The sequence below is a fragment of the Orycteropus afer genome, unplaced genomic scaffold, assembly GCF_000298275.1.
Source record: "Orycteropus afer afer isolate SDZICR_OR568_19922 unplaced genomic scaffold, OryAfe1.0 scaffold00037, whole genome shotgun sequence".
Classification (NCBI taxonomy): Eukaryota; Metazoa; Chordata; class Mammalia; order Tubulidentata; family Orycteropodidae; genus Orycteropus; species Orycteropus afer.
This window is the reverse complement of record NW_006921624.1, coordinates 3,198,209-3,225,784: the sequence shown is the minus strand read 5'-3', so window position 1 is coordinate 3,225,784 and position 27,576 is coordinate 3,198,209. Positions and strand designations below refer to the sequence as shown.

General features: G+C 46.9%; 1 protein-coding gene across 1 annotated transcript in view; it reads right to left on the bottom strand.

Annotated features, from left to right (window-relative positions):
• TTLL11 (tubulin tyrosine ligase like 11) overlaps positions 1-27,576 on the bottom strand; it is a 336,895-nt gene that overhangs the window by 2,890 nt on the left and 306,429 nt on the right. Inside the window, exon 8 of the mRNA XM_007936749.2 lies at positions 26,962-27,068. Coding sequence (XP_007934940.2) covers positions 26,962-27,068 — 107 coding nt within the window. The remainder of the gene's footprint in view (positions 1-26,961; positions 27,069-27,576) is intronic.

The window sequence follows — 27,576 nt, the reverse complement described above, 5'->3', positions numbered from 1 at the left end:
GGCTAGCCGTTCAAACGCACCAGTCACTCCTTGGAAGGAAGGTTGGGCAATCTACTTCTGTAGTGATACTGCCTCGGAAACCCAAGGAGGGTTCGCTATGAGTCGAGTCCGACTCTATGGCACATAACAACAACAACAACATATATATATATATAAGGAGCTCTGGTAGCATAGTGGCTAAGGCACTTTATTGCTAACCAGAAGGCCGGCAGTTCAAACCCGCCAGCCACTCCTCGGGACATTGACTAGTTTTCTTGAAAAGCCACAAACACTCTGCCAGGTACTCTGACCCTTACTATAGCTCTCATTGTGTAGACAAGGAAACAGAGACCCAGAGAGAAGAAATAACTTGCTCTTAGAGCACGCATTAGTAAGTGGCAGTGTTGGGATTTGAATCCAGGCTTTGTGAGTGGCTGATTCTGTACCTTATACCCAGAAACTTCTCCCCACCATCTGTACCTAAAACACTCTAGGGGTAAGAACATGGTTGTGGAGAACAGACAGACTTAGGAGGACATACATAAAACCTGCAGGAAATAATGAAGCCCACGACTGGTGGTGCCTGCAGGGATCAGAGGAGGCTTGTTGGGAAGAAGCATTTGGGTCGGGAAGAATGGGTAGGGCTTTGCAGAGCAGAGATGAATTGGGGGCAAGGGATGAGTATGGGCAGGGAGGCCTCGGCAGCCAGGCCATGAATAACCTTGGGTAACTACAGCAGGGTCCAGGAAGAGTGCAGCTGGACTCGACTGCAGAGTGGGCCCAGCGGCCATGGAGAGGCTGGCTCGAATGCAAGAGTGAGGGAACAGGGTGCCACCAAGGTTGGTGGGACAAAGCTGTGGAGCCAGATACCTCTAACAGCCTGATCATGTTTTCCTGTCTGGTATTTTTTTTTTTTAATATAGTGATAGAAACTTTATAAAATTATTTTTTTCTTGTTTTGTCCTCAAGTGAAATCTCACGAGGGAATCTAATATATCAGACAAATAAAGTGTTCTTCCCTGTTCAAGTCAGGTGGGTTGTGGCTCAGAGCCCTGTCCACACAGGCCCCCTCACCCCTCAGGGCTCCTGGATCTTTACAACTAGCAGGGCTGTCATGCCCCCATATTCTAGAATCCTTGTATAACAGCTTCATTTCACAGAAGGGGAAGTGGAAAAGTCACACAGTCAGTAAATGACAGAAGCAGGGCTAGATCCCAGGTCTCTTGAGTTGAGCTCAGTATACCTTCAAACTGCACACTCTCCCTCCTCCACCACCAGGAAAGACTGAAAGCAAAAACAGGCACACTTGTCAGGCCAAGGGCTGGGAGCAAGGGCTGTCTACACTGACCTGAGACTGAGGTAACCTGAAGGGTGATGAAGGTTGGGAAGAGTGGATACTCCATCTCTACACCACAATCCTCATAAACTGCTTTTGTCTGGCCTGCCAGAGAGTGCAAGGGCCTCTGGCCAGCCATCTAAGGGGCTGTACCAAAAAAAAAAAAAAAAAACCACAAAACTTCACTGCTGTCTAGTTGGATCCGATTCATAGTGATCCCTCTCTTGGGTTTCCGAGGCGGTATCACTATGGAAGTAGATTGCCCAACCTTCCTTCGGAGGAGTGGCTGGTGGGGTTGAACAGCCAGACTTCTGGTTAGCAGTCAAATGCCTTAGGCACTGCGCCCCCAGAGCTCCTAAGGGGCTGTAAGTGTGACTTTGACAAGAGATTAGTTTTGATCCTCGTTTCATCAGGGCGGCCCAGGAAACAGTGGCCCATTCCACATCAATATTTACTCAGCTTCTTCGGAGCACTTAATTTTTTTAAGGTTTCAAGGTAGTGGGAGGAAGAGGAGAGCAGGAGGAAGTAAGTGCACTCAACGGGTCTCAGGTTTGTTCTGGAGTCAGGGCTGCCAGGGTTCCACCTGAGAGGCCTCTCCTACCTGGCTGGAGCCTCTAACCTTTTCCAGATCTTCCACAAGTAGTCAAGTCATGCTATGAGGCAGAACAAGTTGTTTTTCCTTCCTTATTATTATTTGTTATAAAATACAATGAGATTGTTAGCAGAGTGTGGTAAAAAGTTTATGCAGTATCTTCCCTCTAGAACTCAAGTGTCCTAAGTAACTGATCTTCTGTCCCCTCTCTACCCACAGGAAGATATGTTTTGGTTAGTTGTCACAATAACATACACAGAACTTTGCACTTATTTGGCTGGGAATTGTATTATTTTGTTAAGCTCCTATGTAGCCCTCTTAACAATTATTTTAATGGTTGCATAATATTCCTAGCCCAGGAGCCTCTGTACCACCTAGGAACTTGTTAGAGATGCAGATTCTCAGGCCCCCTAAGGCTTTATGAATCAAAAGCTGTCGAAGCATGGCCTGCAATTTGCATTCAAACTGATTTGAGGCCCCCTAAGGTTTGGGATCAAAGACTATACAGCATTCAGTATAAATTACACCTCAACATAAAGAAAACAAAAATTCTTACAAACTGAACCAATAAGCAATATCATGATGCCAAACCAAACCAAACCCACTGCCATTGAGTCAATTCAGACTCATAGCAACTTCCACTGGGTTTCCAAGGCAGTAAATCTTTATGGAAGTAGCTTGCCCCATCTTCCTTCCATGGAGCAGCTGATGGGTTTGAACCATCAAGCTTCTGGTCAGCAGTCAAAGCCTTAGACACTGCACCACCAGAGCTTTTTAATATCATGATAAATGAAGAAAATATTAAAGTTGTCAAGGATTTCATTTTACTTGGATCCATAATCAATGCCCGTGAAGACAGCAGTCAAGAAATCAAACAACATATATCGCATTGGGCAAATCTGCTGCAAAAGACTTCTGTAAAGTGTTAAAGAGCAAAGATGTCACTCTGAAGACTAAGGTGAGCCTGACCCAAGCCATGTTATTTTCAATAGCATCATATGCATGTGGAAGCTGGACAATGAATAAGGAAGACCCAAGAAGTATTGATACATTTGAATTATGGTGTTGGTGAAGAATATTAAATATACCATGGACTACCAGAAGAACAAATAAATCTGTCTTGAATGAGGTATATCTGGAATGCTCCTTAGAAGTGAGGAAGGTGAAACTTGCCTCTTGTACTTTGGTCATGATGTCAGGAGAGACCAGTCCCTGAAGAAGGATATCATAGTTGGTAAAGTAGATGGTCAACAAAAAAGAGGAAGACCCTCAATGAGATGGACTGACAAAGTGGCTGCAACAATGGGCTCAAACACAGCAACAATTGTGAGGATGGTGCAGGACTGGACAGTGTTTTGTTCTGTTGGACAGAGGGTTGCTGTGAGTTGGAACTGACTTTACAGCACTGTGGTGTAGTAAATTACATAGTGTGGCTTTTCTAGCCATAAGTCTTTGTAAACTCCACTGTGGGCTTTGCAGTGAGCAACTGAGTAGTTCCTGATTGTTAAAGTTATCCACCTGGGGTATTTCTGTTGTGAGCAGCACAAAGTAATTTTCTGGGAAGTTTGCTCTCTCTCAGGTGTATAGAATTCTGATGTTGGGATTGGTTAGTTTGGCCACTCTCCCAGGCTCAAAGAGAGCCCTCCTAGAGGCAGAAGGAATCTCACTGCCACCTGAGAGATGTGATAGACAAGCACTGCTGAGAGAGACATGCACTGGTGGGAGAGAGACACTGAGAGACATGCACTGCTAGGAGAAAGACTGAGAAAGTCTCGGCTGGGAGACGGTGAGCATGTTCCTGAACTTGAATTGTAGCCTGTTGCTTCTCTAAAAAACCTCATAATCTATGAGTTCTGTGTGGCCACTGCAGTAAATTATCAAACCAAGAAGAAAGGTGGTGAGTGCTGTGGGAGGAACGGTTGGTGTCAGGGTTGGTGAAAGGGTTGGAGGGAGGCAGCATGTCTGGTCTCACAGGAATAGGCCTTGGGTCAGTGATGGTGATTCTGTCTTCCTCTTGTGGGGTTAGAGGAGGTCAGAAGATGGTGCCTCCCTGCCCCTTTTGCAGGCATCTAACAAGGTTTGGGAGCCTCTGGTCTGAACCATTTTGGTTTCTTAAGTCTGTACGTCACCTAAGAGAAGAATTTTCCTAGGCCGCTTGCTTCCTTTGCCCCTTGGCATGCCTCCGTGTCCTGGTCCAGGGACCCTACTTTGAGAGCCGGCCCCTCCTCTTCCTTCCCACTGCTGAGGGCAGCCTGCACATGTTCCATCTGAAAGCCCATATGCAAAAAAAAAAGCCTAGTTGCAAAAGGACCTGCCCCTAAACTGAGAGAAGCTTGACTTTGCCTGATTGCAAGCAAATACAGTTATTTTTAAATGACTAATGATGGAACTGAAAAGCCATGGAATCGTTCCAGCATTGCATTAGTTTCTGAGAAACCACACAGCCCTGGTTTTCTTGCAGCATCATTGCTTGACCACTAAGTGGCGGAGCACTCTGTCATCCTCATCAAGGCCCTGCCCTTCTCTATGGGTATCTGTCCTATGCTAGGTGGTCCATTTGTCTCATGGTAGGTAGGTTAGAGCAGAGTAGTTCTAGGCAGCCAGGCCCCAGAGGGCCCTGTAGACCACAATCAGGTTCTAGATTTTATTCTGAGGAAGATGGAAGGCCACTGGGGAGTTTTGAAATGATATGATTGGTGTGGCTATAGGGTGGTGTTGTTGTTGTTACGTGTCGGCGAGTCGGATCCAACTCATAGTGACCCCTCCTTGGGTTTCCGAGGCAGTATCACTACGGAAGTAGATTGCCCCATCTTCCTTCTGAGGAGTGGCTGGTGGGTGGTAGAGGACACATGTGAAAGAAAGCCAGGAAACCCATTGGGGGGTACTGCATTAGTTCAAGTGAGAGCTGAAGTAGCCTGGGCCAGGTGGCAGTCGGGGTGGTGGTGAGGGGTGATCAGATTCTGGATAAGTCTGAAGGTAGCACCAATGCCATCCATGATCTGCCAATGGCTTGGATATAGATGGGGAGGCAAGTCAGGGGTCTTTATAAAGGAGGCCCTCTAACACCAGGCCAAAAAGACTGGACTTACCCTCAAGGCCAGTGGTTTTCAAACATTTTAAGCATAAATGTATCTGGGGACTTGACCAGAAATGCTCTGGAGATTCTGCCAGTGGGCAAGGAGGCCTTGGAAACTACATTTGTAACAGCAGCATGGGGGATTCTGCTCCGGTGGCTGAATCAGGCCGCCGTAGGGCATCAGGAGCCTTTGGAATTAACACTCCACCTTTAAGGGCTCTCAAGGAGTAGAGAGGTTGAGGGAATGGCCTTTGAGAAACCTTATGCTGGGTTAGGAGCTGGGAGTGAGCCGGAGCCTTGGTGGCCCCACACGGAACTCGCTTTCCCCTCTGAAATTCCACCCCCTCTGCTCTGCTGAGGTGCCCAGCACTTGGGGACACTCTCCTACCACAAGCTAAGTCTCTGAGATGACCTGAGCCCTTTAGGAAAAATGTGGGAAATTCTATCCCTGTCCCCTGTTTCTCTGCCAGACCATCCACCCCTGGGACAAACCTTCATAACTCTGACTGGGAGTTGGGAGCATGTCTTTGATCACATTGCTTTAACGACCTGTTGAAGTGAAAGCAATAAAAGCAAAACAGCTAATACTTATTGAGTCCTCAGCATGTACAAGGCCCTGGGCTAACGGGTCACGTGCCTTATTTAACTTAATTGAATAAGAACCTTTGGAAGCCTTTGGTATCATTAATCCCATTTTAGTTTAAGAGACCTGCCAATGTCACTGAGCTGGTAGGTTTGGACTCCCAAGCCCATTCTTTTCACTTCTTTACTCCACTGCTGCATCGAGAACGTTTAAAGAGATGGCCAAGCTGGAGTGGTAATTCCGGTCATTTGGACTGAGAAGTGATGCTGGCCTTGAGGCCGAACGAAGGCTGGGGCCTCATCCCTCTCTGCTGGGTGTCAGCAAGAAGCTGCAGCTGAAGCTCTCAGTCTTTGCCAGCAGACTTTCCCTACCTGCCTCCTACGCCTGAGGAAGATAAGCTGTTGAGTATTTTTTTAAACTTCATTTGGGTTTGATGGATGTCGCTGGAGAGAGCAGCCTTTGAAGTGTTCCAGTAGCAGCCAGACGCATGTCTCTCACCCAAGACTGCCACGTGGATATTGGGATACGGCCCCTGACAGACCACGGCCTGATTCTGTCAATCCATAGGGCAAGGGTGGGCCGATGGGCTCCTTCCGGCCCAAAGTTCTCTCCTCTCCACTCCTTGGGAGGAAGGCTTGCACACAGGACTTAATGAAAGTGCCCGTAGCTGCTCTATAATAATCCCATCATCTGTTCTGGGGCTTAAGGATGGAAAAGAATAATACTTTACACAAAGCACTTTCCAATTTACAAAGAATATCCCTTTTCTCATCTGGCCCTTGCAGTAATGTTCAGAAGAGGGCATCGTTACAAGCATTCCCCATTTATAACTGAGGACTATGGGCCCAGAGAAGCCAAGTAGCTTGTCAAGGTCACCTGGTACGTAAGTGGCCAGGGCAGCATTTAAATTCACGTCTATCTGACTCTCAAACCCAGCTCTTATCCGTACACCTCACTCCTTCTTAACATTTGACACTTATATGTTATTTTATACTTTACAGAGCACATTTACATATGTGATATAATTAAATCCAAATCATTGTTGACAGCCAGGGATATTATTCCACACTGACATAAGATTTTTTTCCCCTCTGAAAAATACCTGAGCTTCCCTGCTAGTAATTCTATTTTTGAGGTATTGATGTGCTCAACTAGGACAGCTACTTGCCAATTCCTTCTCTCCCCAACCCTTACATCTCTTTCTTATTACTCACTTAGAATAGATGTTTCTGTCTCATAGTGAAATTCTCAATGTATAAGTATACACGTTTTCTGTTTAGAATCACTGGTAGGAAATAAAGCTGAATGATCTTGACTAGAATTAGCTTAGTGATTCCTATCTGTACAGTGAAACGGTTCCCAGAAGAGCTATATGTGAAGGCTGCATGAACTCCAAGACGGTTAATCACAAGAACCTCAGTCTCATCATTCACAGGGCCCCTTGTAGCCTGGCCCCCTGTCTGTCACTGCAAAGTCCCACCAGATATTACCATGGACACTCCATCCTGGGGGTAGAGTCTCCAAGGACTCCATACATAGTAGATCAAGCCTTATGGCCATTTCCCATAAGGTAACACTCAACTTTGTGGAATAGTGCCTGGGTATCCAATGAGCTGGTTCTGGTCCCAGCCCTGCCACTCACTAGCTGTCTAGTTTTTGGCAATCATTACATCTCTCTGGGTCTCAGTTTCTTTATCTGTAAAGTGGGAACAATAATATTTGCTGTGGTTTGTACAAGGTACCACCCAGAAACAAACAAACAAACGAAAAAATCTAATCTAGACCTTAAAAACAGTAGTACAAATGCTCTTGGTCATCTCTACTGTTGGTCTCTGCACCCACACCCCACTTTGCCTGGGATGCTATCACAGTGCTGGTTGCATTCTCTTCTTTTATTAGCTTATCACTGTCTCCCCACTAGACTGTGGATCTCATGGTGCTGGGGAGCCTTCACCCCTCCCTTCGCCCCAAGCTATAGTTGGCTCTCAACAATTATTTGTGGAATAACTGTGTCCACTGACTTAAATTACAGAAGGAAAACTTATGCAAGATGTCAGAACACCTGGACCCTCATACGGTCTCTTTCCCTACATAGTGCACAGCTTTGGGCCCATTGCTTCCCCTCCATGAGCCTCACTTCCCCCTTCCCATAAAATGGGGGGCAGGGCTAGGTGGTCTCTTAGGATTCCAGAAGGTTTGGGAGTGATGCTGGCTTCTGAATGTTCTTAAGAATGGTTGTAACCACAAACAACATGTATCAGGGCTTTCTGCCCTCCAGGACTCAGATGGTGCACTTGCCATGCCCATGCCCATTTAATCTCAAGACAACCCTGTGAGGCTGGTATTGCTCATATTCACACTTGGCGGATGAGCGGGCTGAGTTCAAAGAGGCCCAGTGACTTGCCCAGGTCACGCTGCTGGAGAGGGATGGCGCGAGATCCCCACCCCTGTGCTACCCTGCCTCTCCCTCCAACCAAGCTCCTCAAGCTTCATCCTTCAAGAGAAGAAAAGGGTTGCCTTGCTCCTGCTCTTCCCCACACAGCTCAGGAACAGAAGCTACATATGCATAGTCCTTGTATTTAAGAGTTACAGCAATAAGAAGTCACTATCACCTTTGTCCTTGGCTGGATGGAGAAATTAGTAAGTGTCAGGACTGAACCATAAATAGACCTTGCAGAAAAATCATTACCCCCAGAAGCCTGCGGCGCCCGTGCAACCAACATCATCAGGGAGGAAAGTAACCATTTCATCATTTCATGAATCACAGGTCATACCACTGGCTGGGGTGGAATGGCCCAGAGGTCCCACACCAGTGTCATCCAGTGTCACCCCTGATTCCACCAGGACACAGGCACCAGTTCCTGAGTCACCGTCTGGAAGGATAGGACTACAGTACTGGACACTGTTTCCTGCAATGGCTTCATGCTATCTCAGATATTTCTCATGGGATTAGTGGCTCCAACGCAACACTTCGATGCTCAATACTCGTTTCTCGCAAGTGGCCATGCCAGAGGCGTACCTATGGAAAATAGCCTGTGTAGCTGTTAGTTTTAAATTGCTGAATGAGCTCTCACAGCTGGCCGTGGGAATTGAGATGGCAAATAGACACTGTTCATTAGTGCCCCACCTCAAGTGACACCTGGCACGTGCCATAACTGCCATACTCTAGATACGCCTCTGTGTCCAGATGTCAGGCTTGGAAAGGAGTGCAGAGAAAACAAAACCCAGGCCCTTTCAGCGTGATAATGACGCTGAAAACAATAAGTAACAGTAGTTGGTATACGGTTGTTGCTGTTACGTGCTGTCGAGTTGGACCTGACTTATAGCGACCCCTCCTTGGGTTTCTGAGGCAGTATCACTAAGGAAGTAGATTGCCTCATCTTCCTTCTGAGGAGTGGCATACAGCAGGTGCTTAATAGGTATCAGGCACTGAGGTGAATGATTTATGGACACCTCATTTAATCGTTAAAACAAAATCTGGATGGTGCATGCTCTTATCACCACCCCTCTCATCCTCTGGCCGTTCACCTGTGTTTGACAACATAGCGAAGCATTGCTTTTGCCTTGGATTATGTTTGCTGGCTGGGCACTGCAGACTTCTGGAGGTGCAGGGAGGGAAGGCCATTTGCCCAGAGTCTAAACTGCAAGTGGTGGTGAGGATTTGAACCCTGGGCTCTGCTCTCTCAGCACACTGCCTCCTGGTGGCATCAGGTTACCTCAGACAGGCAGGGCAGTAGCCACAAGTCTGGAGTTTGTAGAAAAAGAATGGGTCCTGGTATTGTCTCTCCGGCTTCTCATAGTTTCCCTGTTAGATTCTGGGACCTGGACTGTCCTCCCTGACACTGTTAGTAATTGTCATCTGGGCCCCACTTGGTTATCTCTAGTGACCGGGTGCACATCACCTCCCCAGAAGGCCCATCCTCTCTGTGTGTTCTCTGCTTTTAAATGAAATGTGTGTGTAAAGCCTCTCCATTGGTCCCACATTTCCACAGAACAAATCTCTTCTTCCTCATGACAGCCTTTCTGAGAGGATTCATAAGGCAGCAACCCCATCAATTCAATTCTACAAACATTCACTGACCACCTATCAGATGATCCAGAGATGAATAAACCCCAATTCCAGGGGTGGGCAGGGTGGGAGGAGAGGATGGGGGTGGGGCAGGGGGGAGTGGGGAAGGGAGGAGACAGAGTAGGATGGACCAGTGTGAGAGGGGAGTGTGGACTGGAGAGCAGATAGGGTTTAGTACACAAAGGAACTAGCAAATGACTGCCTGGGAGAGGCAGGAAATGATACAGGGACCACAGGGTGCACGTGGTAAACACGCAGATGGTAGAAACGTGGCTACGGTGGTAAATGAGAGTCCTGCTCTCCCCTCTGCCCCATTTCCCTCAATTTCTGTGCACCAGGAGTTTACACTGTTTGCAGTCTCTGGCATTTATGCATAAAAATGAATAAATGTATAGAGATACTTTGCACATCCAGATGTACATATAATTTCTCACACGAATAGAATCATACTATGTGTATTGTACTGTGCTTCTAAAAATTTAACAGTATTTCTGGGACATTTCTCTATCAGCATATATAGGTCTACTGCATTTTTTATAGACTACATAGAATTCTATAGCATGGATGTACCGTAATTTTAAAAAAATCCTTCCCCTACTTGTGAACATTTAGGGTATCTTTGTGGGTTTTTTTTTTTTTTTTACTTTTACAAACAATACTACAATGAACATCTGGGTACATATATGAGCACATACTTGAATGAAGGGATAACATCTTGCCAGTGGAACTTCCACATCAAATGGTAAGTGCATTTTGATAGCTCTTGCCAAATTGTCTTGGAGTTGGGATCTTGGAGGGTAAGCAGGCAGAAGTTTGCTAGTCAGAGTTGGGGAGGAAGATTTTTCTCAGCAGAGGACCTACATTGGGAGACAGAAGCTGGTGCTAGGGTCAGCCTAGTAGGTAAGTTTTAGGGAGTGATGAGAGAAAAGGCCAGAAAGGTGGTCTGGTGACTGTCCCTTTAATGCCCCCAGCTTATCAGTTTCCCCTCTTCCCTATCAGTCACCAAATGTAGCCTGGGATCTTACACATTTGAAAAAGGTTGCCTTGACACCACATCTCTTTCTCCTTACTACTCTATTTCTCTGCTCCCCAGCTGAGCCGGCCTTCCCAGAAGCACACTCTCCCCATCCTTCAGCAGGGTGGGCCTCCGTTCCCTACTTCTCCACTCAAACTATCTTGCCAACTGCACCAGGCACCTTCCGTTCCCATCTTCTTAGCTCTCTCTCTGGGGTATTTGGCAGTGGGAAGCCCCCTCCCTGAAGCCCTCCTCTCTTCCCTCTTCTGTAATACCCCACCTTCCCGCTGCTCTCTTTCTCTTTCTGGGAACTCCTGGCTCAGGCACTCATCCCCTTTGCTGGCTCCTCTCTGCTTCACTCTGTGTTTGACCCCCGCAGGGCTCTCCAGCCATGGCCCCCTTCTCTCTCATGCTGTCACTCATTCATGAGGCTTTGACTACTTTCAATGAATCAATGACATCCAAATTCTTATTTCCAGGCAGGAGTGATTTTAGCCACTGGAATACCTCATCAGCATCTCAAAGAGTCTGTTAAAAATGGATCTCTTGGTCTTTGCCCAGTCCTGCTTTTCTTCAAGTCTCACCCATTTCAATAAATGCATCTCTACCTACTGGTTGCTCGAGTTGGAAGCCTAGGAGCCATTTTGGAAAGTCTTCTCCCACAGCCCCCACCTCCCCGCAGCATCCTCAATATGACCCCACTGCTTCACATCCTCCCTCTGCCCAGGCTGAGCAGCCACCACTCACCTGGACTCCCATACAGTCTCCTCACCAGTCTCCCTGCTTCCACACTGCCCCCGACAACTCAGCACCCAGAATGACCTTCTAAACACACAACCAAATCATGCCACCTCCCTTCATGAAGTTCTTCAACAACATTCAGGACATGACCTGGCTCCTGCCTGTCTCTCGCTTTGTTTCCTGCGTTCCATCACCCTACTGGCTGTCATGTCCTAAACACTGTCACACACCTTCCCTCCTCAGGACCCTTGTCACTAGCTGTTCTGTCTGCGTGGAACACTCTTTTCAACTTGGACTTCACCAAGTTGATGCTGAGGTCTCCACTCAAATGTTATTTTTCCTGACAGAGCTTCCCTGACCCAACTCCTGATATAAATCAGGCCTTCTCCGTTACTGTTCTTAAAACTTTATCAAAAGTAGTAACACGTTTACTTCTGCGTTTCTGTGCTCAGTGTCAGCCTCCACTATAGATTGTCAGCTGCACCTGGGGGTTCTATTCCTCACTGCACACACTAAGCACTTGCCTGGGGCCTGGCACATGGTAGGTGCTTGTCAGATATTAGTTGATTAAATGAATGTAATCTACAAAATAGTGTATGGAACATAGTAGTTGTCTGGTAAATGTTAATTCTCTCCTCCCTTCCCCCTGCTCTGTCACTGATGGGTTTTATTAACATGTCTTCAGCATTCACTTAGAAGAGGAAGAACCCCAGCTCCAAATCAGATACACCTAAGTTAAAACCCAGGCTCTGCCTCTTGTGTGCTACTGGGCGACCTTGGCTGATTGGCTTCACCTCTGGGAGTTTCTGGGTGGGGTTAAGTGATAGGACACGGATGTCAAATGTCCAGCACCAGGCCTGGCACATGGAAGACGTCATGTGAGTGTGAGCTTCTTCTTGACTGTCTTTAAGTCATCAGAGGGGCCAAGCCTGGCAGAATAAACAGTGTGCTGCCCTGGAGGCCAGAGGCTCAAGGAATCCCACCCAATTTAAGTTGTCTTTTGTTTCCCAGAGATTGGTGATTTTGGGGAAGTCAGACTACCCTAACTTACCTGCAAAAAGCAACCCTCTTCCCCACTCCTCCCCACATTTGCTTTCAGTTAAGGGCCTGGACCTACTGGAATATACAGAAGGCTAGAGCCAGCCACCCTGGGAGTGGGGCATGGTGCCCCACTCCCCAAGGGGTCTGAGCCCTGTCCTCAGGAGAGAGCCCTCTGAGGAGCCCCTCAAAGCCAGCCTGTCATTTGGAGAGGTGGCAGGAGGCAGATCAGTGTCAAAAATAAGACAGAGCAGTGGGTTTCAATTTGACTCACATTACGAATGTCACTTTAGAGCACAAATGAGAGAGAAGAGAAATGCTCTTTTCTGCAGGAGTTTATTTTTGTCATTTTGTCAGAGAGAAATTGTAGCCCTGAGGGCATTGGAGCTGCACAGAATTACCCAAAACATTAACATGCAAATTGCCTTCTTTAGAGGAGGTAATTTTATTAGTGCACGAAATGTTTCTTTCACTGTACTCATGCCCAAGAGCAGAGCTGTCTGGGGGCCAGTTAGGGCCACGGCAAATGGAGAATTAGGGAGAATCCTGTGCTTGGTTAGGGATTTTCTTACCTCCTCCACTTGAGATCACCCTGTGCCCTAGGATGCATGGCATGCTACAGCGTCATAGCTGGAAAAACCCTGAAAGGTCATCTGATAATAGCCAGTCTTACAGTTTACCAGTGGGAGCCCAGAGTATAGAGGGCAAGTGATTTGTTGAAGATCATAGAGCATTAATGGCAGAAGAAGAGGTAGAGTCAAGGCCACAGTCCTGTCTCAGATAACCAACCAGATGAGCAACCGGGAACCATGAGGGGTCCTAGAAGTAGCTATTGGGAGAATAAGGAATGGAATAAGATTCCATTCACCTAGTCTCTTCTTTCATTCTTTCTTCCAATAAACTTTCACTGAGTTCTCTCTCTTGTGCCAGGCTCTGGTGCCCAGACATGAATCCGGTACTAGCATCAAAGCTCAGTATCTACTGGTGGAAAGTGGGGAGGGGATATAGACATACACAAATACTTATGATCCAACGAGGTAAGAACTACTAGAGGGGTGTGCTAAGAACTGTCAGAGCACACAGAGAGTGTGCCTAGCTGGCAGGGAGAGCAGAGCAAAGGGCCTGAAACGTCACAAAGGAGGATCTGCCATGTGGGCATTGTCCAGGCAGTCCAAGTAGGTGTGTTAGGAGAGAGGGAGAAATGTGAACACAGAGATGCTGCCACAGCCTAGAGTAGCTTGTTCTGGCTGGTGTCCAAGGTGTGTGGGAGAATACGGGGCTGGACTGAACTGGGGGAGTTCGCAAGGGATGGAGAGGAGGCTGGCAAGGCCAATCTCGAAGGCTCAGGTTTCACCCTGCAGGAGACAAGCAGATTCTTCAGGGCCTGTTCCTCTTGGTACTTCAGAATGGAGGGCGTTTCCCAGGCCCTGAGGTGCAAAAATGACAGAAGGTTGTATGAGGCTGCTCTTACATAAGGCTTCCTCCTCCCTCACAGACGTGATCAGTGGAGAAGTGTGGGCAGAAACACCCACCCGCTACCAAGAAGAAAGCACCTCAGTCATGTAAGGTCTTGCTGAGCGTATTAAGTGTGCACCCACCCTTTCCCCAGAGGCCCACCTGGGGACTCCCAGGCCCTGGACACTACTCCTGGCCCCGAGTTGGTTGGTATCTGCATTATATGGGCATGGTGAGGCAAGGGGAACTACTGCTTCTTCAGGGAGCTGGAAGGAAAACTTGGCTCTTACAAGTACACAAAGGGCTACTGTGGAGGTTCTGATTGGACATATTCTATCTCAAGTTTCCTCAATCTTGGCACGGTTGACATTTTGATGACTTACTGTCGTGGGGGACTAGCCTGTGCTCTGTAGGACATTTAGCAACTTCCCTGGCATTTATCAACCAGATTCCAGTAGCATCTCCCTGCCCCCAGTTGAGAATGACTGTTCTATCTAGATCTCAGGAAGACTTATAGAGGTCAAGTTTTCCAGCGAGGAGCGGAGAGCCCCATGGGGCAAAAGATAGGGAACAGCATAGGTTTCATCATATTCTTGTAGACTGACTATCTCAAAAAGAAAAGTGTCTAAGTTACTCTCAGAAAGATCTAGGACAAAGAGGAGGATATGAGTTAACGGACAGTCAGTGGACAGCAGGTGACTCTTCCAATAACTTGCTAGGGTCTCAGAGTCTACCATCTGTAAAATAAGGCCAGTGGAATAGATGGTCTCTAAGGTCCCTTCTAGTTTTAAACACCATGTATAGTTCTATGATGGGAAGATCAACACACATTGGAGAATGCAAAATAAGGGATAATGAATGTGGTCCTTTGTGAGAGATGGTGAGGCTGGACAAAATTCTGTCTTGGTTACTGGAGACATTTTCTTGGCTAGTGGCAGAGGACATGAGATTCTCACTTAACTCTGGATTAAATGATTATGCCCAGATTTGACCAAGAGCTCCACAGAAAAATCTCTGAAAGTAGCCGTATGGTAAACACTTCTGGAATGTTTATGACTAGTGCAGTTTCTCAAACACCGTTAGTATTTAACAATAAAGAATTTTGGTGCTACCACTTATTAGCTGGGTGATCTTGGGAAAATTACTTAATATGTCTAAGCCTCAGCTTTCTTCTCTGCAACCTGAAGTAGAAACCTTAACTTGAAGAGTTGGTATAAAGTGTGTAAAATGCTTAGAGAAGATGTTGGCTTCAGCTCTGACATGTAAAGATATGGAAGTTATCATGCCCATTCTCCTAAGTAAAAAGCTGAAAAAAATGAAAAGTAATTATTTTTCTTAGATCTATCAGAGAATTGAGGTCAGGGAAAACTATCACCCCACAAGTAGGAGGGATAGGCAAATGCGGAAACTCACAGCTGAGATCAGTTTAACTGGTTGTTGTTGTTGTTAGGTGCCATCGAGTCATCTCTGACTCAGTGACCCTACGTACAACAGAACGAAACACTGCCCAGTCCTGTGCCAGCCTCACAATCCTTGCTGTACCTGAGCCCATTGTGGCAGCCATGTGCCAATCCATCTCCTTGAGGGCCTTCCCCTCTTTCGTTGACCCTCCACTTTACCAAGCATGATATCCTTCTCCAGGGAATGGTTCCTTCTGACAACATTTAACTGCTAGGAACACTAAAATGGTAATTGATGAATTGCTGGATGGTGGACATGGACTAACTTGAGAGTTAAAAAAAATTCCTAGGGGCTTGGTCTTAGAGGGGCACCCACTTTTGCAGGAGGACGAGGAGCACCACCAGATTCTCCTGGTGAAGACTGGGGAAAATCCTGAAGCATGGGGAGAGGATGAGGGGAAAAGCAACCATTTTGAAATATGTTCAGGGCATTCTCTTTCAAAAGGCCTGCCTTCAAGGGAAATTACCTTACCAGCGCCTTAGCTGACCCGGGGGAAGGGAAATTAGATAACTTCCGCCTCTCTAGCCTTCTTGACTCCCGTAAGGGGAGGAGAGGGGAAAAAAAAAAAAGCTAAGAAATGCTTCTGAAAGTCACAGCCCAGGGACTCAGGACCACTGGAAAACTGAGATTTAATCACAAGTTTATAGAACACTTCCCCTTTCCAGACGTTGCAAGACACAGATTCTATTTAAGAAGGAGTTCTTAGGGAAACCCAACGACTACCATGGATGGAAACAACAGCAACAAGGAAACTAGAGGAAATAGAAACTTCTGGCATCTAAAATCATAGTAAGTATTAAGCACAGCCCAGGTCCTAGCCAAATTAACACAGAACCTTATGCTGAAATTTGATTACCTTAGTTCCTGCTACCAGATAGATACAGCATGCCTGGCTTTCAACAATAACAAAAAAATTTTAAGATGTGCTAACAGGCAAAAAAAAAAAAAAAAGCAACCAAAACAATGCAGACAAAGCAAGCATTCATGCTGACTCAGATATCATCCAGATTCTGAAAGTATCAGATAATTTAAAATAATAATGACTAATACAATAAATAGGAGCTTTGGTGGTGCAGTGCCTAAGGCACTTGACTGCTAACCAGAAGGCTGGCAGTTCAAACCCAGCAGCCACTCCTCGGAAGGAAGATGGGGCAATCTACTTCCGTAGTGATACTGCCTCGGCAACCCAAGGAGGGGTCGCTATGAGTCGGGTCCGACTCGACAGAAAACAACAACAACAACAACAATACAATAAATAACATGTTAAGGCCTCTAATGGGGAAAGCAGGCAATGTTCAAGAGCAGGTAAGAAACATAGGCAGAGACATGGAAACTCTAAGAAAGGTTTGAAAGGAAATGCTACGAACGAAAAAAACCCACTGTCACAGAAATGAAGACTATCTGTGATGGGCTCATCAGGAGACTGGACACAGACAAGTGCAAGATTAGTGAGCTGGAAGGGGCAGCACTGGACTCAGACTCGGGACTCGAGTCCCGCTCTGCCACTGACTACTGTGTGAGCTGTCTCTACTCTCTGAGCCTTGGTTTCCTTCCCAGTAAATGTTTCACTGTGGTAGTAAAACCAAGCTCACTGGGAGTGTGAGCATTTAGTGAACACATGGATTTGAAACAGTTTTGTAATCCATAAAGCATATACAAATGTCAGGAACCAAGATGGTGGTGACTAAAAGAGCTACCACTTGAGCCAGGCATATCCTTCACTACTACTAAATCCACATGTCACGTGGTAAATCCTCACAACAGCCCAAGGTGGGTGTTAGAGGCCCCCAGAGGTAAAGTGCCTCACAGAAGGGCTCCCAGACAGCAGGTGGCAGGGTATTAAAACTCAGGCTGTCTGACTCCAACGCCCATGCCTTTTCTACAAGGCAGAATCCTGCTGTTGCTATTCTGGAAAGATCTGAAGATGGTAAATAACAAATACAAGAAAAGGGGAGGCTGAAATGAAAGGTAATACAGCTTTTTTCCCTTTTGTCTCTTTTTTGGGGTGGGGTGGAACAAGACAATTGGCAGGTATCCTGTTCTCTTCACCCTGGAGGTGGCTGGGAGAACGAGGAACAGGCATTCGCCTGTCAAAGGGGCAGGAGGTGTGAATGCATATTTCCTGATGAAGAGGAAAAGTCATTATATAAAACGCAGCCTGCACTTTAGCGGCCGGAAGATAAGTGCCTGTGCAAGGGAGAGGACGAGCTGGCATTTCTGTTGGCTCACTTGCTTTTATTAAAAATAATTCTGACGCTGACTATTTAGTAAGCGTGTAGGGCACACATCCAGAGAGGCCCATCTGACTGTGAGATAATTTCAAGGCTGAAGAACGTCATTTGTGCCAGACACAGCGTGTGAGGCGCTGCGTGAAACCTGCCTAGTTAGACGCGGCCTCACATATTTCAGAGGAGAGGGTGCAATCTATGTATATGTATAAGTGGGGCTTCGATAAACATTCCAAGTAAAAATACTTTTAAATATTTCAATACATTGTTAACCAAATACATTTCAACTGGGGCTCATTCCAGCTGCCGAAAATATAGAGAAGTCAGATGATCTGCATAAGTCAACTGAGGAAATTTGGTGAGAGACTTGGGAATAAGACTCAGCCACCCACAGGATCAACTGGTTGTCAGGGTCTGTGTACCTCTGGGTACTATTCCTCTTTCCACCCGACATATGTTTATGGAACACCTACTGTGTACCAGGCACAGTGCTAGGCACCGGATGCACAGGTCCCCGAGGCCGAAGCCACTCTGCCTTCATGGAGTTAGTCTAGTTTAAGGGGCAAGTGTTACACACTCTTCTAAAGTATTTCATTAGTGCTATGATCAGCATCATCAGTGAGCAATGGTGGATGCTGCTAGAACAGACATGAGGAGGGGAACCTGGCCCAGCTTGAGGGCAGAGCAAGGATCCTAGAGAAGAGGGCCTGGCAGTGGCACAGGAGGGAAGGGGTGTCTGGCAGAAGCAAACACCTTGAGGTGGAGGAACTCTGCAGGTGGCTGACCACTCTGGCCCAGTGAGAAGTATGACTCCAGTAACGGGAATGGCGGCTGCAGAGGAGGAAGGGAGTCCAGTCTGTGAGGCCCTCAATTACTCAGATGCTCTGGCCTTCAGAGCTGTAGGCAGTTGATAGCGGGCTCTGAATTGAAAAGTCCTGCAGAGGGAGAGATGGAGTCTGGCACAGCCGGGCAAAGGCCGTCCGAACCAAAGTGAGGGCAGACTCCGTGATGGTACGGAGGCTGGCAGATGTAGAAAGACACTAATTAAAGGGCCTGGGGGCCTGAGAGTCAGGGAGCATGCCTGCCCCCCACCCCGTGAGTGCTGCATTTCCTCTGCAAAGTCCTGAGAGTGACTCTCCAGCCTTACCTCCCTTCCCCTTTCTGTGAAGATGTGTGAGTTTCTTTTCCCAACTATTCTGCGTTGAATTGTCTCCCATCAAAAGACATGTTCCAATTATAACCCTCAGTTCTTGTGAATGTGACTTTATTTGGAAAGGGTCTTTGCAGACACAATCAAGTTAACATGAGGTCATATTGGACTACAAGAGGAGAGAAATTTGGACACACAGACATAGGGGAGAAGGCCCTGCGAAGACAACGGCAGAGACTGGAGTGATGTGTTTATAAGCCAAGGATGGCTAACAATCACCAGAAGCTGAAGGGAGTGAGGAAAGATCCTCCACATAGCTTTTGGAGGGACTGTGGCCCTACCAACATCTTGATTTTGGACTTCTAGTCTCTAGACTGGGAGCTCTGGTAGCATAGTGCCTAAGGCACTTGACTGCTAACCAGAAGGCTGGCGGTTCAAGCCCACCAGCCACTCCTTGGAAGGAAGATGGGGCAATCTACTTCTGTAGTGATACTGCCCCAGCATCCCAAGGAGGGGTCGCTATGAGTCGGGTCCGACTCGACAGCACATAACAACAACAAAACAAGTCTCCAGACTATGACAGAATAACTTTCCATTCTTTTTAGTCACCCGGTTTGTGGGTATTTGTTATGGCAGTCTTAGGAAATCAATAAAGCAAGCACACAACCCAATGACATGGCATAAGCAACTGCTGGGAGAGTTGAACGAAGGTGGGGCAGCCGAGCAGGAGGCTGTTTACAGTCTCAGTAACCCCATAGGCTGGGGAGGAGGTCATAGAGGGAAAGGAGGGAAGGATCTGGCCATTTGTTGGAAAGGAACAGAGTGTGTGTCAGTTGAGAGCACACCTCTACACTCCCACTAGTCTGTGAGCCCCTCGAGGCAGGCACTTCTCCCTGTTCCCAGCACCTGCAGAGGACCTGCCATGAAAGGTGCTCAGGAAACGTGTGCTGAGCTGAGAAATGAGTGCAGTGAGAGCAATGTGGTAATAACTGTGTTGTTGTTGTTATGTGCCATCAAGTCGTCTCCAAGTCATAGCGAGCCCTCCTTGGGTTTCCGAGGCAGTATCACTACGGAAGTAGATTGCCCAGTCTTCCTTCCGAGGAGTGGCTGGTGGGTTTGAACCGCCAACCTTCTGGTGAGCAGTCAAATGCCTTAGGCACTACGCCACCAGAGCTTCTTGGTAATAACTGTATCAGCTCCTATTCACTGCACATTTCCTTCAGGGCAGACCTTCTCAGATCGCTTTCCAGGGATTGTTTCATTTCATCCCATCAAGGTTTGATAGGTATTATCATCTCCATTTTACAGCTGATGGCCGTTAGGCTCAGAGGAAGCTGTATGACTTGTTAGAGGTCATATAGCTAGCAAATTATCCAGTCTGGATTCGAATGCAGGTTGGTCTGATGCCACAGCCCGTGCTCTCTGTTGTTGTTAGTTGTCTAGTCAGCTCTGATCCATGGCACCTCGGGTGTGACCGAAGGAAGCGTTGTCCAGTCCTGCACCATCTTCATGATCCTTTCTATGGTGGAGTCCATTATTGCGGCTATCGTGGCAGTCAGTCTTACTGAGGTGCGCATTTTTTACCAAACCTTAGCCACTAGGTTATACTGCCAGTCAAACCAAGGCAGGCCCAGGAAGGGGAACATAACCCAGGCATTTAGTAAGCAGTGGAAGGGATGCTTCTTATTTTGGTCAAAGAGTAGTATATCTCAAACATTAAGTACACCATTACATGTGTGTATGTGTCCATGCACATGCATGTGAAGAGAGAATGGGGCAGGAGGTTGAGGAAGACTATCCAATCTCTCCTCGCTTGTTTTGTTTCCATTGGTTACTGGGAGGGATCCTTTACCTTATATCTTAAAACAGTGAAATACCTGGCTGCAGAGGGAAGTAAGCAGTCAAGGTTCAGAAGCCCCCAGATGGTGGTTCTGTAGGATGGACAAGATGCCACGTGCTGGGCTAAAATATTCCATTTGCAAGTGAAATGTTTTTTCTCTCATAGTTTATGCCAGTAATTATTACCTTTTATGGCCTAACTTGATGCTGTCCTCACTTCTAACCATGGAGAACTGAAATTCCACTCTGGCAAGAGTTGAGAGCAAAGACTCAATGATTAGAAGGAGCTCATAAGTGCAGTGTACATGAAATAACTGCATCTTCTCTGACCATGGGTTTCTTCATTTCATTCTAGGCAGTGAGAGGGCTACTTCACCCCAGTTTCACTGATAACACTCTCATTTAGATTTCTGTGTTCTGCTGGAAATTCTACAATTGGAAATTAAAACTCATTGTTTAATTTTTTTTTTTTTTTAAATAGAAAGTGGCAATTACATTGGCATGCTGGAGAGTGTTAGATTGCATATAACTAAATTCCATCAGGTTCCTGAATAGTCATTTGGCATTCTAACAGAGACGAAGACAAGCCTATTTAGGGAACCATGAGAACAGGATGCAAGATGAGGGTTCCCTGGTGGAGAGGGCTGGAGGATGGGCTGGTATTGAGAGAGAACCATGTGTAGAAGGTCTGTTATTGTCAAGGTCCTAGCTTTAGATTTGGGTAGTGAGTTTGTGGATATTTAGTCCTTTATCAAAAATAACTAATTCAATAAAGGCAAGCTATGTATGGACCAAAGATGAAAGTGTCTCATGAACCAAGACTTATGATTAATCCAATTCTCTGCACCTGAGGGCCAATTAAAAAGATGACACCCCCAAACCAAGCCTATTTAAAAGGATGGCATGAGATTTAGATTCCAGAGTACATATGTTTTCTCTCATGAGTTTTGGCTTTCTCTTAGGTCATCTTTTTAACATCATGATTCTTCTCTGTTTCCATAGCTGGGTCTCTTCATTCAGGTTATCTTTGCTTGTGAAAGTCTCAAGCATCAGGGATCTGATTAACCCCTTTGGTGGGTACTAAGGTCTTATTAGGGCAGCCTGGGCAGGAAAGGAGTCAGTGCATTAGCCCTTTGAATCACTGGGACTGGTGCAGGGTGAAGATTTTATCTGGATGATCTGGTATTTTATGCTAGGCATTAAGGAGAAGAAAGGGAGACCTTGTCAATGAGACAATCTCTACTGTAAGCCAGGGTTCATACATCACTTGTATGACAGTTAATGTTATAACATCAACTTGGCTAGGTTATGATTCTCAGTGGTTTGGCAGACACTGTGTAATGATGTTCCATTTTGTGATCTGATATGAGCAGCCAATCAGTTGAAAGAAGAGTTTCCTTAGGGGTGTGGCCTGCCTCTAATATATAAATGGATGTTCTGGCAAAGCTTGCTCTCCTTCTTGACCCTGCCCTCTTTTCATCACGTGACTTCCAGTTCTTGGAAAGAGAAGTCTTTGGCCTGCTGCCTGACTGGAAGATTTTGGATTCATCAGCTCCTGCAACCACGTGAACTAACAGAGGTCTTCAGTCTATTCCCTGATCCATGGATTTGCCAGCCCCCACAACTGTGTGAGCCATTTTCTTGGAGTAAATCTCTCTCTATACATATTTATATATGCTTCACTGGTTTTGTTCCTCTAGAGAACCCAGACTAAGACACTTTGCTTTGGAGATTCAGGGTATTTCTCATTTTGGTGTTCATATGTTCCCCCAAACACTCATTGTATGTTGGGCAAGATGCTTTTGCACACCCTGGGCCATAGACTAGGCACTTGGGGATACAGAACACACAGTGGGTGCCTTTTCTGGGCCCCACACTGTGCAAAGTGCTTTGCATATCTTCCCTTTCCTAACCCTCATGACAACCCTCCTCTGGTGCAGCCCCAGCTTTCTGGGCTTCTCCCATAGTAGCTGATTACACCCTATTGCAATTGTCGACTATCTTCACATTCATTGATGTGACTGAGAGACACTGGGTCTAACAAAAGGACATGGGCTCTAAAGTCAGATCCCAGGGTCCCCACTATAATACTTGTCACTTCTTTAAACCTCGGGTTTCTCATGTATCAAATGGGAATAATAGCCACCATCTCATAGGGTAATGTGAGAATTAAATGAAATTATTCACAATGAGTATTTTTCATTTCTGACACATAGTAAAGGTTCAGTAAATCTCTCTCTCTCTCTCTTTTTTATAAGGAGGATAGGATCTATAATAATTTACATTTATAACCCCACAGGGCCCAATGGTAGCACAGTGCCTAAGGCACTTGACTGCTAACCAGAAGGCTGACAGTTCAAACCCACCAGCCACTCCTCAGAAGGAAGATGGGGCAATCTACTTCTGTAGTGATACTGCCTCAGAAACCCAAGGAGGGGTCGCTATGAGTCGGGTCTGACTCGACGGCACATAACAACAACAACAACAACAGGGCCCAATACCTGGTAAAGTGTACATTACCTGTTTGTTGAATGAATGAATGAGTACGTGCTCTTTTGAGAATGAGAACCCATGCTCCATTGCTCTTCAAAGATTTCTTGTCTGTCCCATAAACCTGTCTCCACCTGACATGGCACCCACACCTCTAGCCAGGACTCAACTAAATGGGGGTCCTGAGAATCCCTTAAGAAGCTCTGATGGCATAGTGCTTAAGGCATTTGATTGCTAACCAAGAAAGTTGGTGGTTCAAACCCACCAGCAGCTCCAAGGAAGGAAGATGGGGCAATCTACTTCTGTAAAGATTTACTGCCTTGGAAACCCAATGGGGGTTTCTATGAGTCGGAATCGACTTGATGGCAGTGAATGAGAATCCCTTGGCTCTGCACCATGGAGGGAAGGAAAGTTCAGACTCTGGTCTTTCTCATGACACTTGTCAAAAGGAAGGACCAACATCCAACCATAGATTTCTTCTTTTGCTGTTCAATATAGCTTCCTGAATGGTCCTAAGATTCTGGCTGTCTTCAGATGCACTCTCTCCATGAGGCTCAGTGGTCTGTGACCAGCCTCCTCAGGAGGTAAGACCTGGACCCCGGCTTGCACCCAGCTGCGAGATAGCAATGGTCCTTGAGAACTTGACCACAGATCGGCTCCCCCTTCCTGGCTTTAATGCCTAGCCCCTACTTCCTAAATGTCCCAGGACCTGTTATTTCCTTTCAGGAGAGAAGGAAACAGGAGTATAAGATCCAAGGATCAAGAAAGGGGAGACAGGTAACTTGGACAAGGCACCAGCTCCCTCTGTAGTTCTGTCTTCCCAACAGGCCTGGGTTCCAAGCCTTCAGCTTTCCCTCGGACTGCAGCTTCACCAGCCCCACACCTCCCCATCATTCAAGTGAACAAGCACTACTTGGAGCCCTGGGTGGGGAACAGAGCCCTGGGTGAGAAGACAGGAGCCTTCACTTCAAACTTGACTTTAGCTACTCACTGGCTGTGCTCTCATAAGCCTGGGGCACTCCTCCTCTATAAAATGGGATACAATTACCCCTCTTGGAAGCCCGGTGTAAAAATGAGCAGTGGTATATGCACATACGAAGTAATCTCAAAGTTGCAGTTTTTACTAGCAATTATTATTTCATATATTCTGGGGCTGAGATGTGGTGGAGTCCAGCCCAGGATTCGCTCATCAGGAGGAGCTAAAAATAAGTATTTTTCTCCTCTCCTTAGCTTGGTCAGCAGAATGAAGTGATGCTGGCAGACCCCACAAAACCTCACTGAACCTGTATTGTGGACAGCCCCTGTGGATTCCGCTTACAGGGAGCTATTTAAGAGGCAAACAAAACATGAAAAGCGACTCAGAATTAACAATGGGCCAGATGGTAATGCTAGTTTGAAGCAATAAAACATGATAAATAGCTTCCTGCTGTGACTCCTGATCAATTTCAATATTTAATAAATCCACTGCCACCCCCACCCCCTCATCTGGCCCCCTCCACCGGATCCTGCGGTGACTCCTTGCATTCAACTCACAGAGTAAACACTTCTTCACTTTCTGGAGGCGTCAGCAAAAAGTGCAGAAGCTCGACTGTCACGTGAGTGCTCTCAGTCCTCGAAATGGTAATTAATCTGCCCACTTCTTCTGCAGACACCCATTTCCAGCCTCTCCTGGTTGCCAGGGAAGGCTGTAATGGAACTGCCCACTGCAGAGACGCGACAGAAGCGCTCACCTTGTTGATTCAGTGAGTGCTGGTATTCCCCGAGCTTGCCTTTTGAAGAGAGAGGAGTGGCAGGGACCTGGGTCATCTTACTCCACACCAGTTAGTAGGATAAAACAACACAAGTGATACATGGTGGCCCCACGTTAGAGCCTAATCCACTAGCCATGCCTTTATGCCTCAGTTTCCTCATCGATTCCGTGGAGATAATCATACCGACCTTGCAGTGAATTCTAGTAAGGATTGCACATGTCAAATGTCCAGGAGAGTGCTCGGCACACAGGAAATGCCCAGCCACTGTCAGCTAGAAGCATCATGACAGGAAGTCAATCCTCAACAATGCCTGAACACTGGTACCTGCAGGAAGAGCCTGCTGAGGCCCCGTGGACAGGAAGCTCTAGCCCAGGCTGACTGTGGGTGTGGGGCGGGATCAGGCAGGGGAGTGCCCTGCCGTCAGGGGCACCCACCCATGGGACATCCTCAGTCACCAAGAGGGCAGGATCTAAGCACCCTCCTGTCAGACAGACCTCGCCAGGGTTCTCCCCAAATGGTGCTCACTGGTAAGAGTGATGCAAGCACTGTGGTGGAAGAGTTCCAGATGCTTGTACCCCCACTGACACGTGAGACCTCAGGGCCACCTTGGAGAGTAGGCATTATTAGTGCCATTTTACACATGAAAACATGGCGATTAGGAGGGAAAAGATTTCAAGCTTGTACCAGTAGGAAATAACTTGGTCAATTCAAATCTGGATTGCTCAACCTCTGAGTTCTTGTCCTATCCCCTGAATCATAGGGAAAGCTGCTTCCTGAGGGGTCCCCCCTCAGCACATCCCTTTTGAAGGGAAGCAGCCGAGTGGAGGGAGCACTGGCATCAGGCTGCTGGCTCAGACCCACTTCCTGTGTGACCCTAGTCACCTGATCTGCAGTTTACCTATCCATGCAATGAGAACTATAATACCTACTGCATTGGCTCTCGGGGCAGTTAATGAGGGAACATGCATGAAAGGACCCCACAATTTTGTAATGAGCTATACAGATGTCAGTTATGGTTACTACTGTGTTTTTTTTTTTTTTTTTTAAAAAAAAAAAAAAAACCACCACTCTCTGTGAAGGAAAAGGTCAGAAACACATCCACCCAGAGATGGACTCTTCTAACAGAGCCCTTCACTGGCCCCATGTAACCTAGAGGATCAGAATCAAATTTTGTATGGTGTTCAAGGCCTTGACAGCTCCTGCATCCTCATCTTTGCCCCTTCTTCCTTCTCTTTTTTGCTTTAGCCAATCTGAGCTGCTTGAGGGCCCTGCGCCCAGCAGCCTTTCACAGGTGTCCATGCCTAGGCTGGGCAACAACCCCTGCTAAAGATGTCTGTCCCAGAGGTACGTGATAGCCTGCCCATCTGCTTATCTCACCCTTCAAATGCCAACATAGCCAGCACTTCTCCAAGAAGCCTTCCTTGACCACCACCCCCCTTGATTAGGAGCTCCTCCTTTTTGGTTCCCCTGTAACCTCCATGGGAGCTCTGGTGGCATAGAGCCTAAAGCACTTGACTGCTAACCGGAAGGCTGGTGGTTCAAACCCACCAGCCACTCCTCAGAAGGAAGACTGGGTAGTCTACTTTCATAGAGATATCACCTTGGAAACCCAAGGAGGGGTTGCTACGAGTTGGATCTGACTCCACAACAGTGAGTTTGGGTTTGTTTTTTTTCTTTTTTTTTGGTAACCTCGATGTGCTTCCCTTCATCCCGGCATGTATCACACTATGCTAGAGGTTTCTTATCTGCCTCTCAAGTCTGCAACTGAACAACTGCAGGGGAAGAACCAAATGCTGTTCACTGTAGTCTACCCAGTGCCTAGCACACAGCATATGCTCAAGAAATGTTTGCTGAGGGAATGAATGACAGGATGAAGGAATCCTTGAGTATTTCCAGGACAAAAAGAATCAACACCTTAAGCAAAGACAAGGAATTCTCATGGTGGGATTATCATTTGGGCAGGTACAGCATTACTGGGAGACAGTGCCCTTGAATTCAAGTTTTAGATCAATTCCTAGAGAGATGTCTAGAGCTAATAAGATCATCTTTCTCCTCCCCACATCAGGATCCTTAAAAAAAAAAAAAAAAGAACAGAAAAGGTACCACCCACCTCTGGCTGGGCTCCCACAGGACATGGCAGAGGCTAGTCCTCAGGTACCTGAATCCCGCTGGTCCAGGGTCACAGCGTTCCATCTCCTTGTGATGTCGATGTAGAGGATATCCACTGCAGCCATGGACAAGCTGCTGCTGCTGAGCTTGCAGGTCCTGCCAAAGACGGGAGGGAGCCACGTTACCACTGGAGCCCATCCTGTTCAGTCCTTCCTCCATGCCTTCCCTTGGGCTGGGTTCCCTGCCTGGAACGCCCTTCCTTCCCCCAGCTGAAACTAGGGAATGGAGGGAGAGAAGGCGAAAATTTTAAGGTGGGGGTGGATCACGTGGGCTCTGGTACATTCAGCCATTTCATTAATAAGGGGTCCAAAGGACTGGGAAGAGCAAGGCCTTTAAGGATAGCAAGGCTTGAGTTGAGTCCTGGCTTTTCCACTTAGAAGCTAGGCATCCTCTGGTTAAGCCCTTTCACCTTCCCGAGTCTCCGTTTCCTCACCTATAAACCAGACAGATAGTCTTTGTCACAGTTGCTGTGTGTCAGCCTGTCTTTACACACCTCAATTTAGGTCCTTGCCTATGCCGACAAGTAAATGAGAACTCCACATTTCGAAAATACACCTGATGCATTTCACTGTACATAAATTATATTTCAATAAAATGTGTGTGT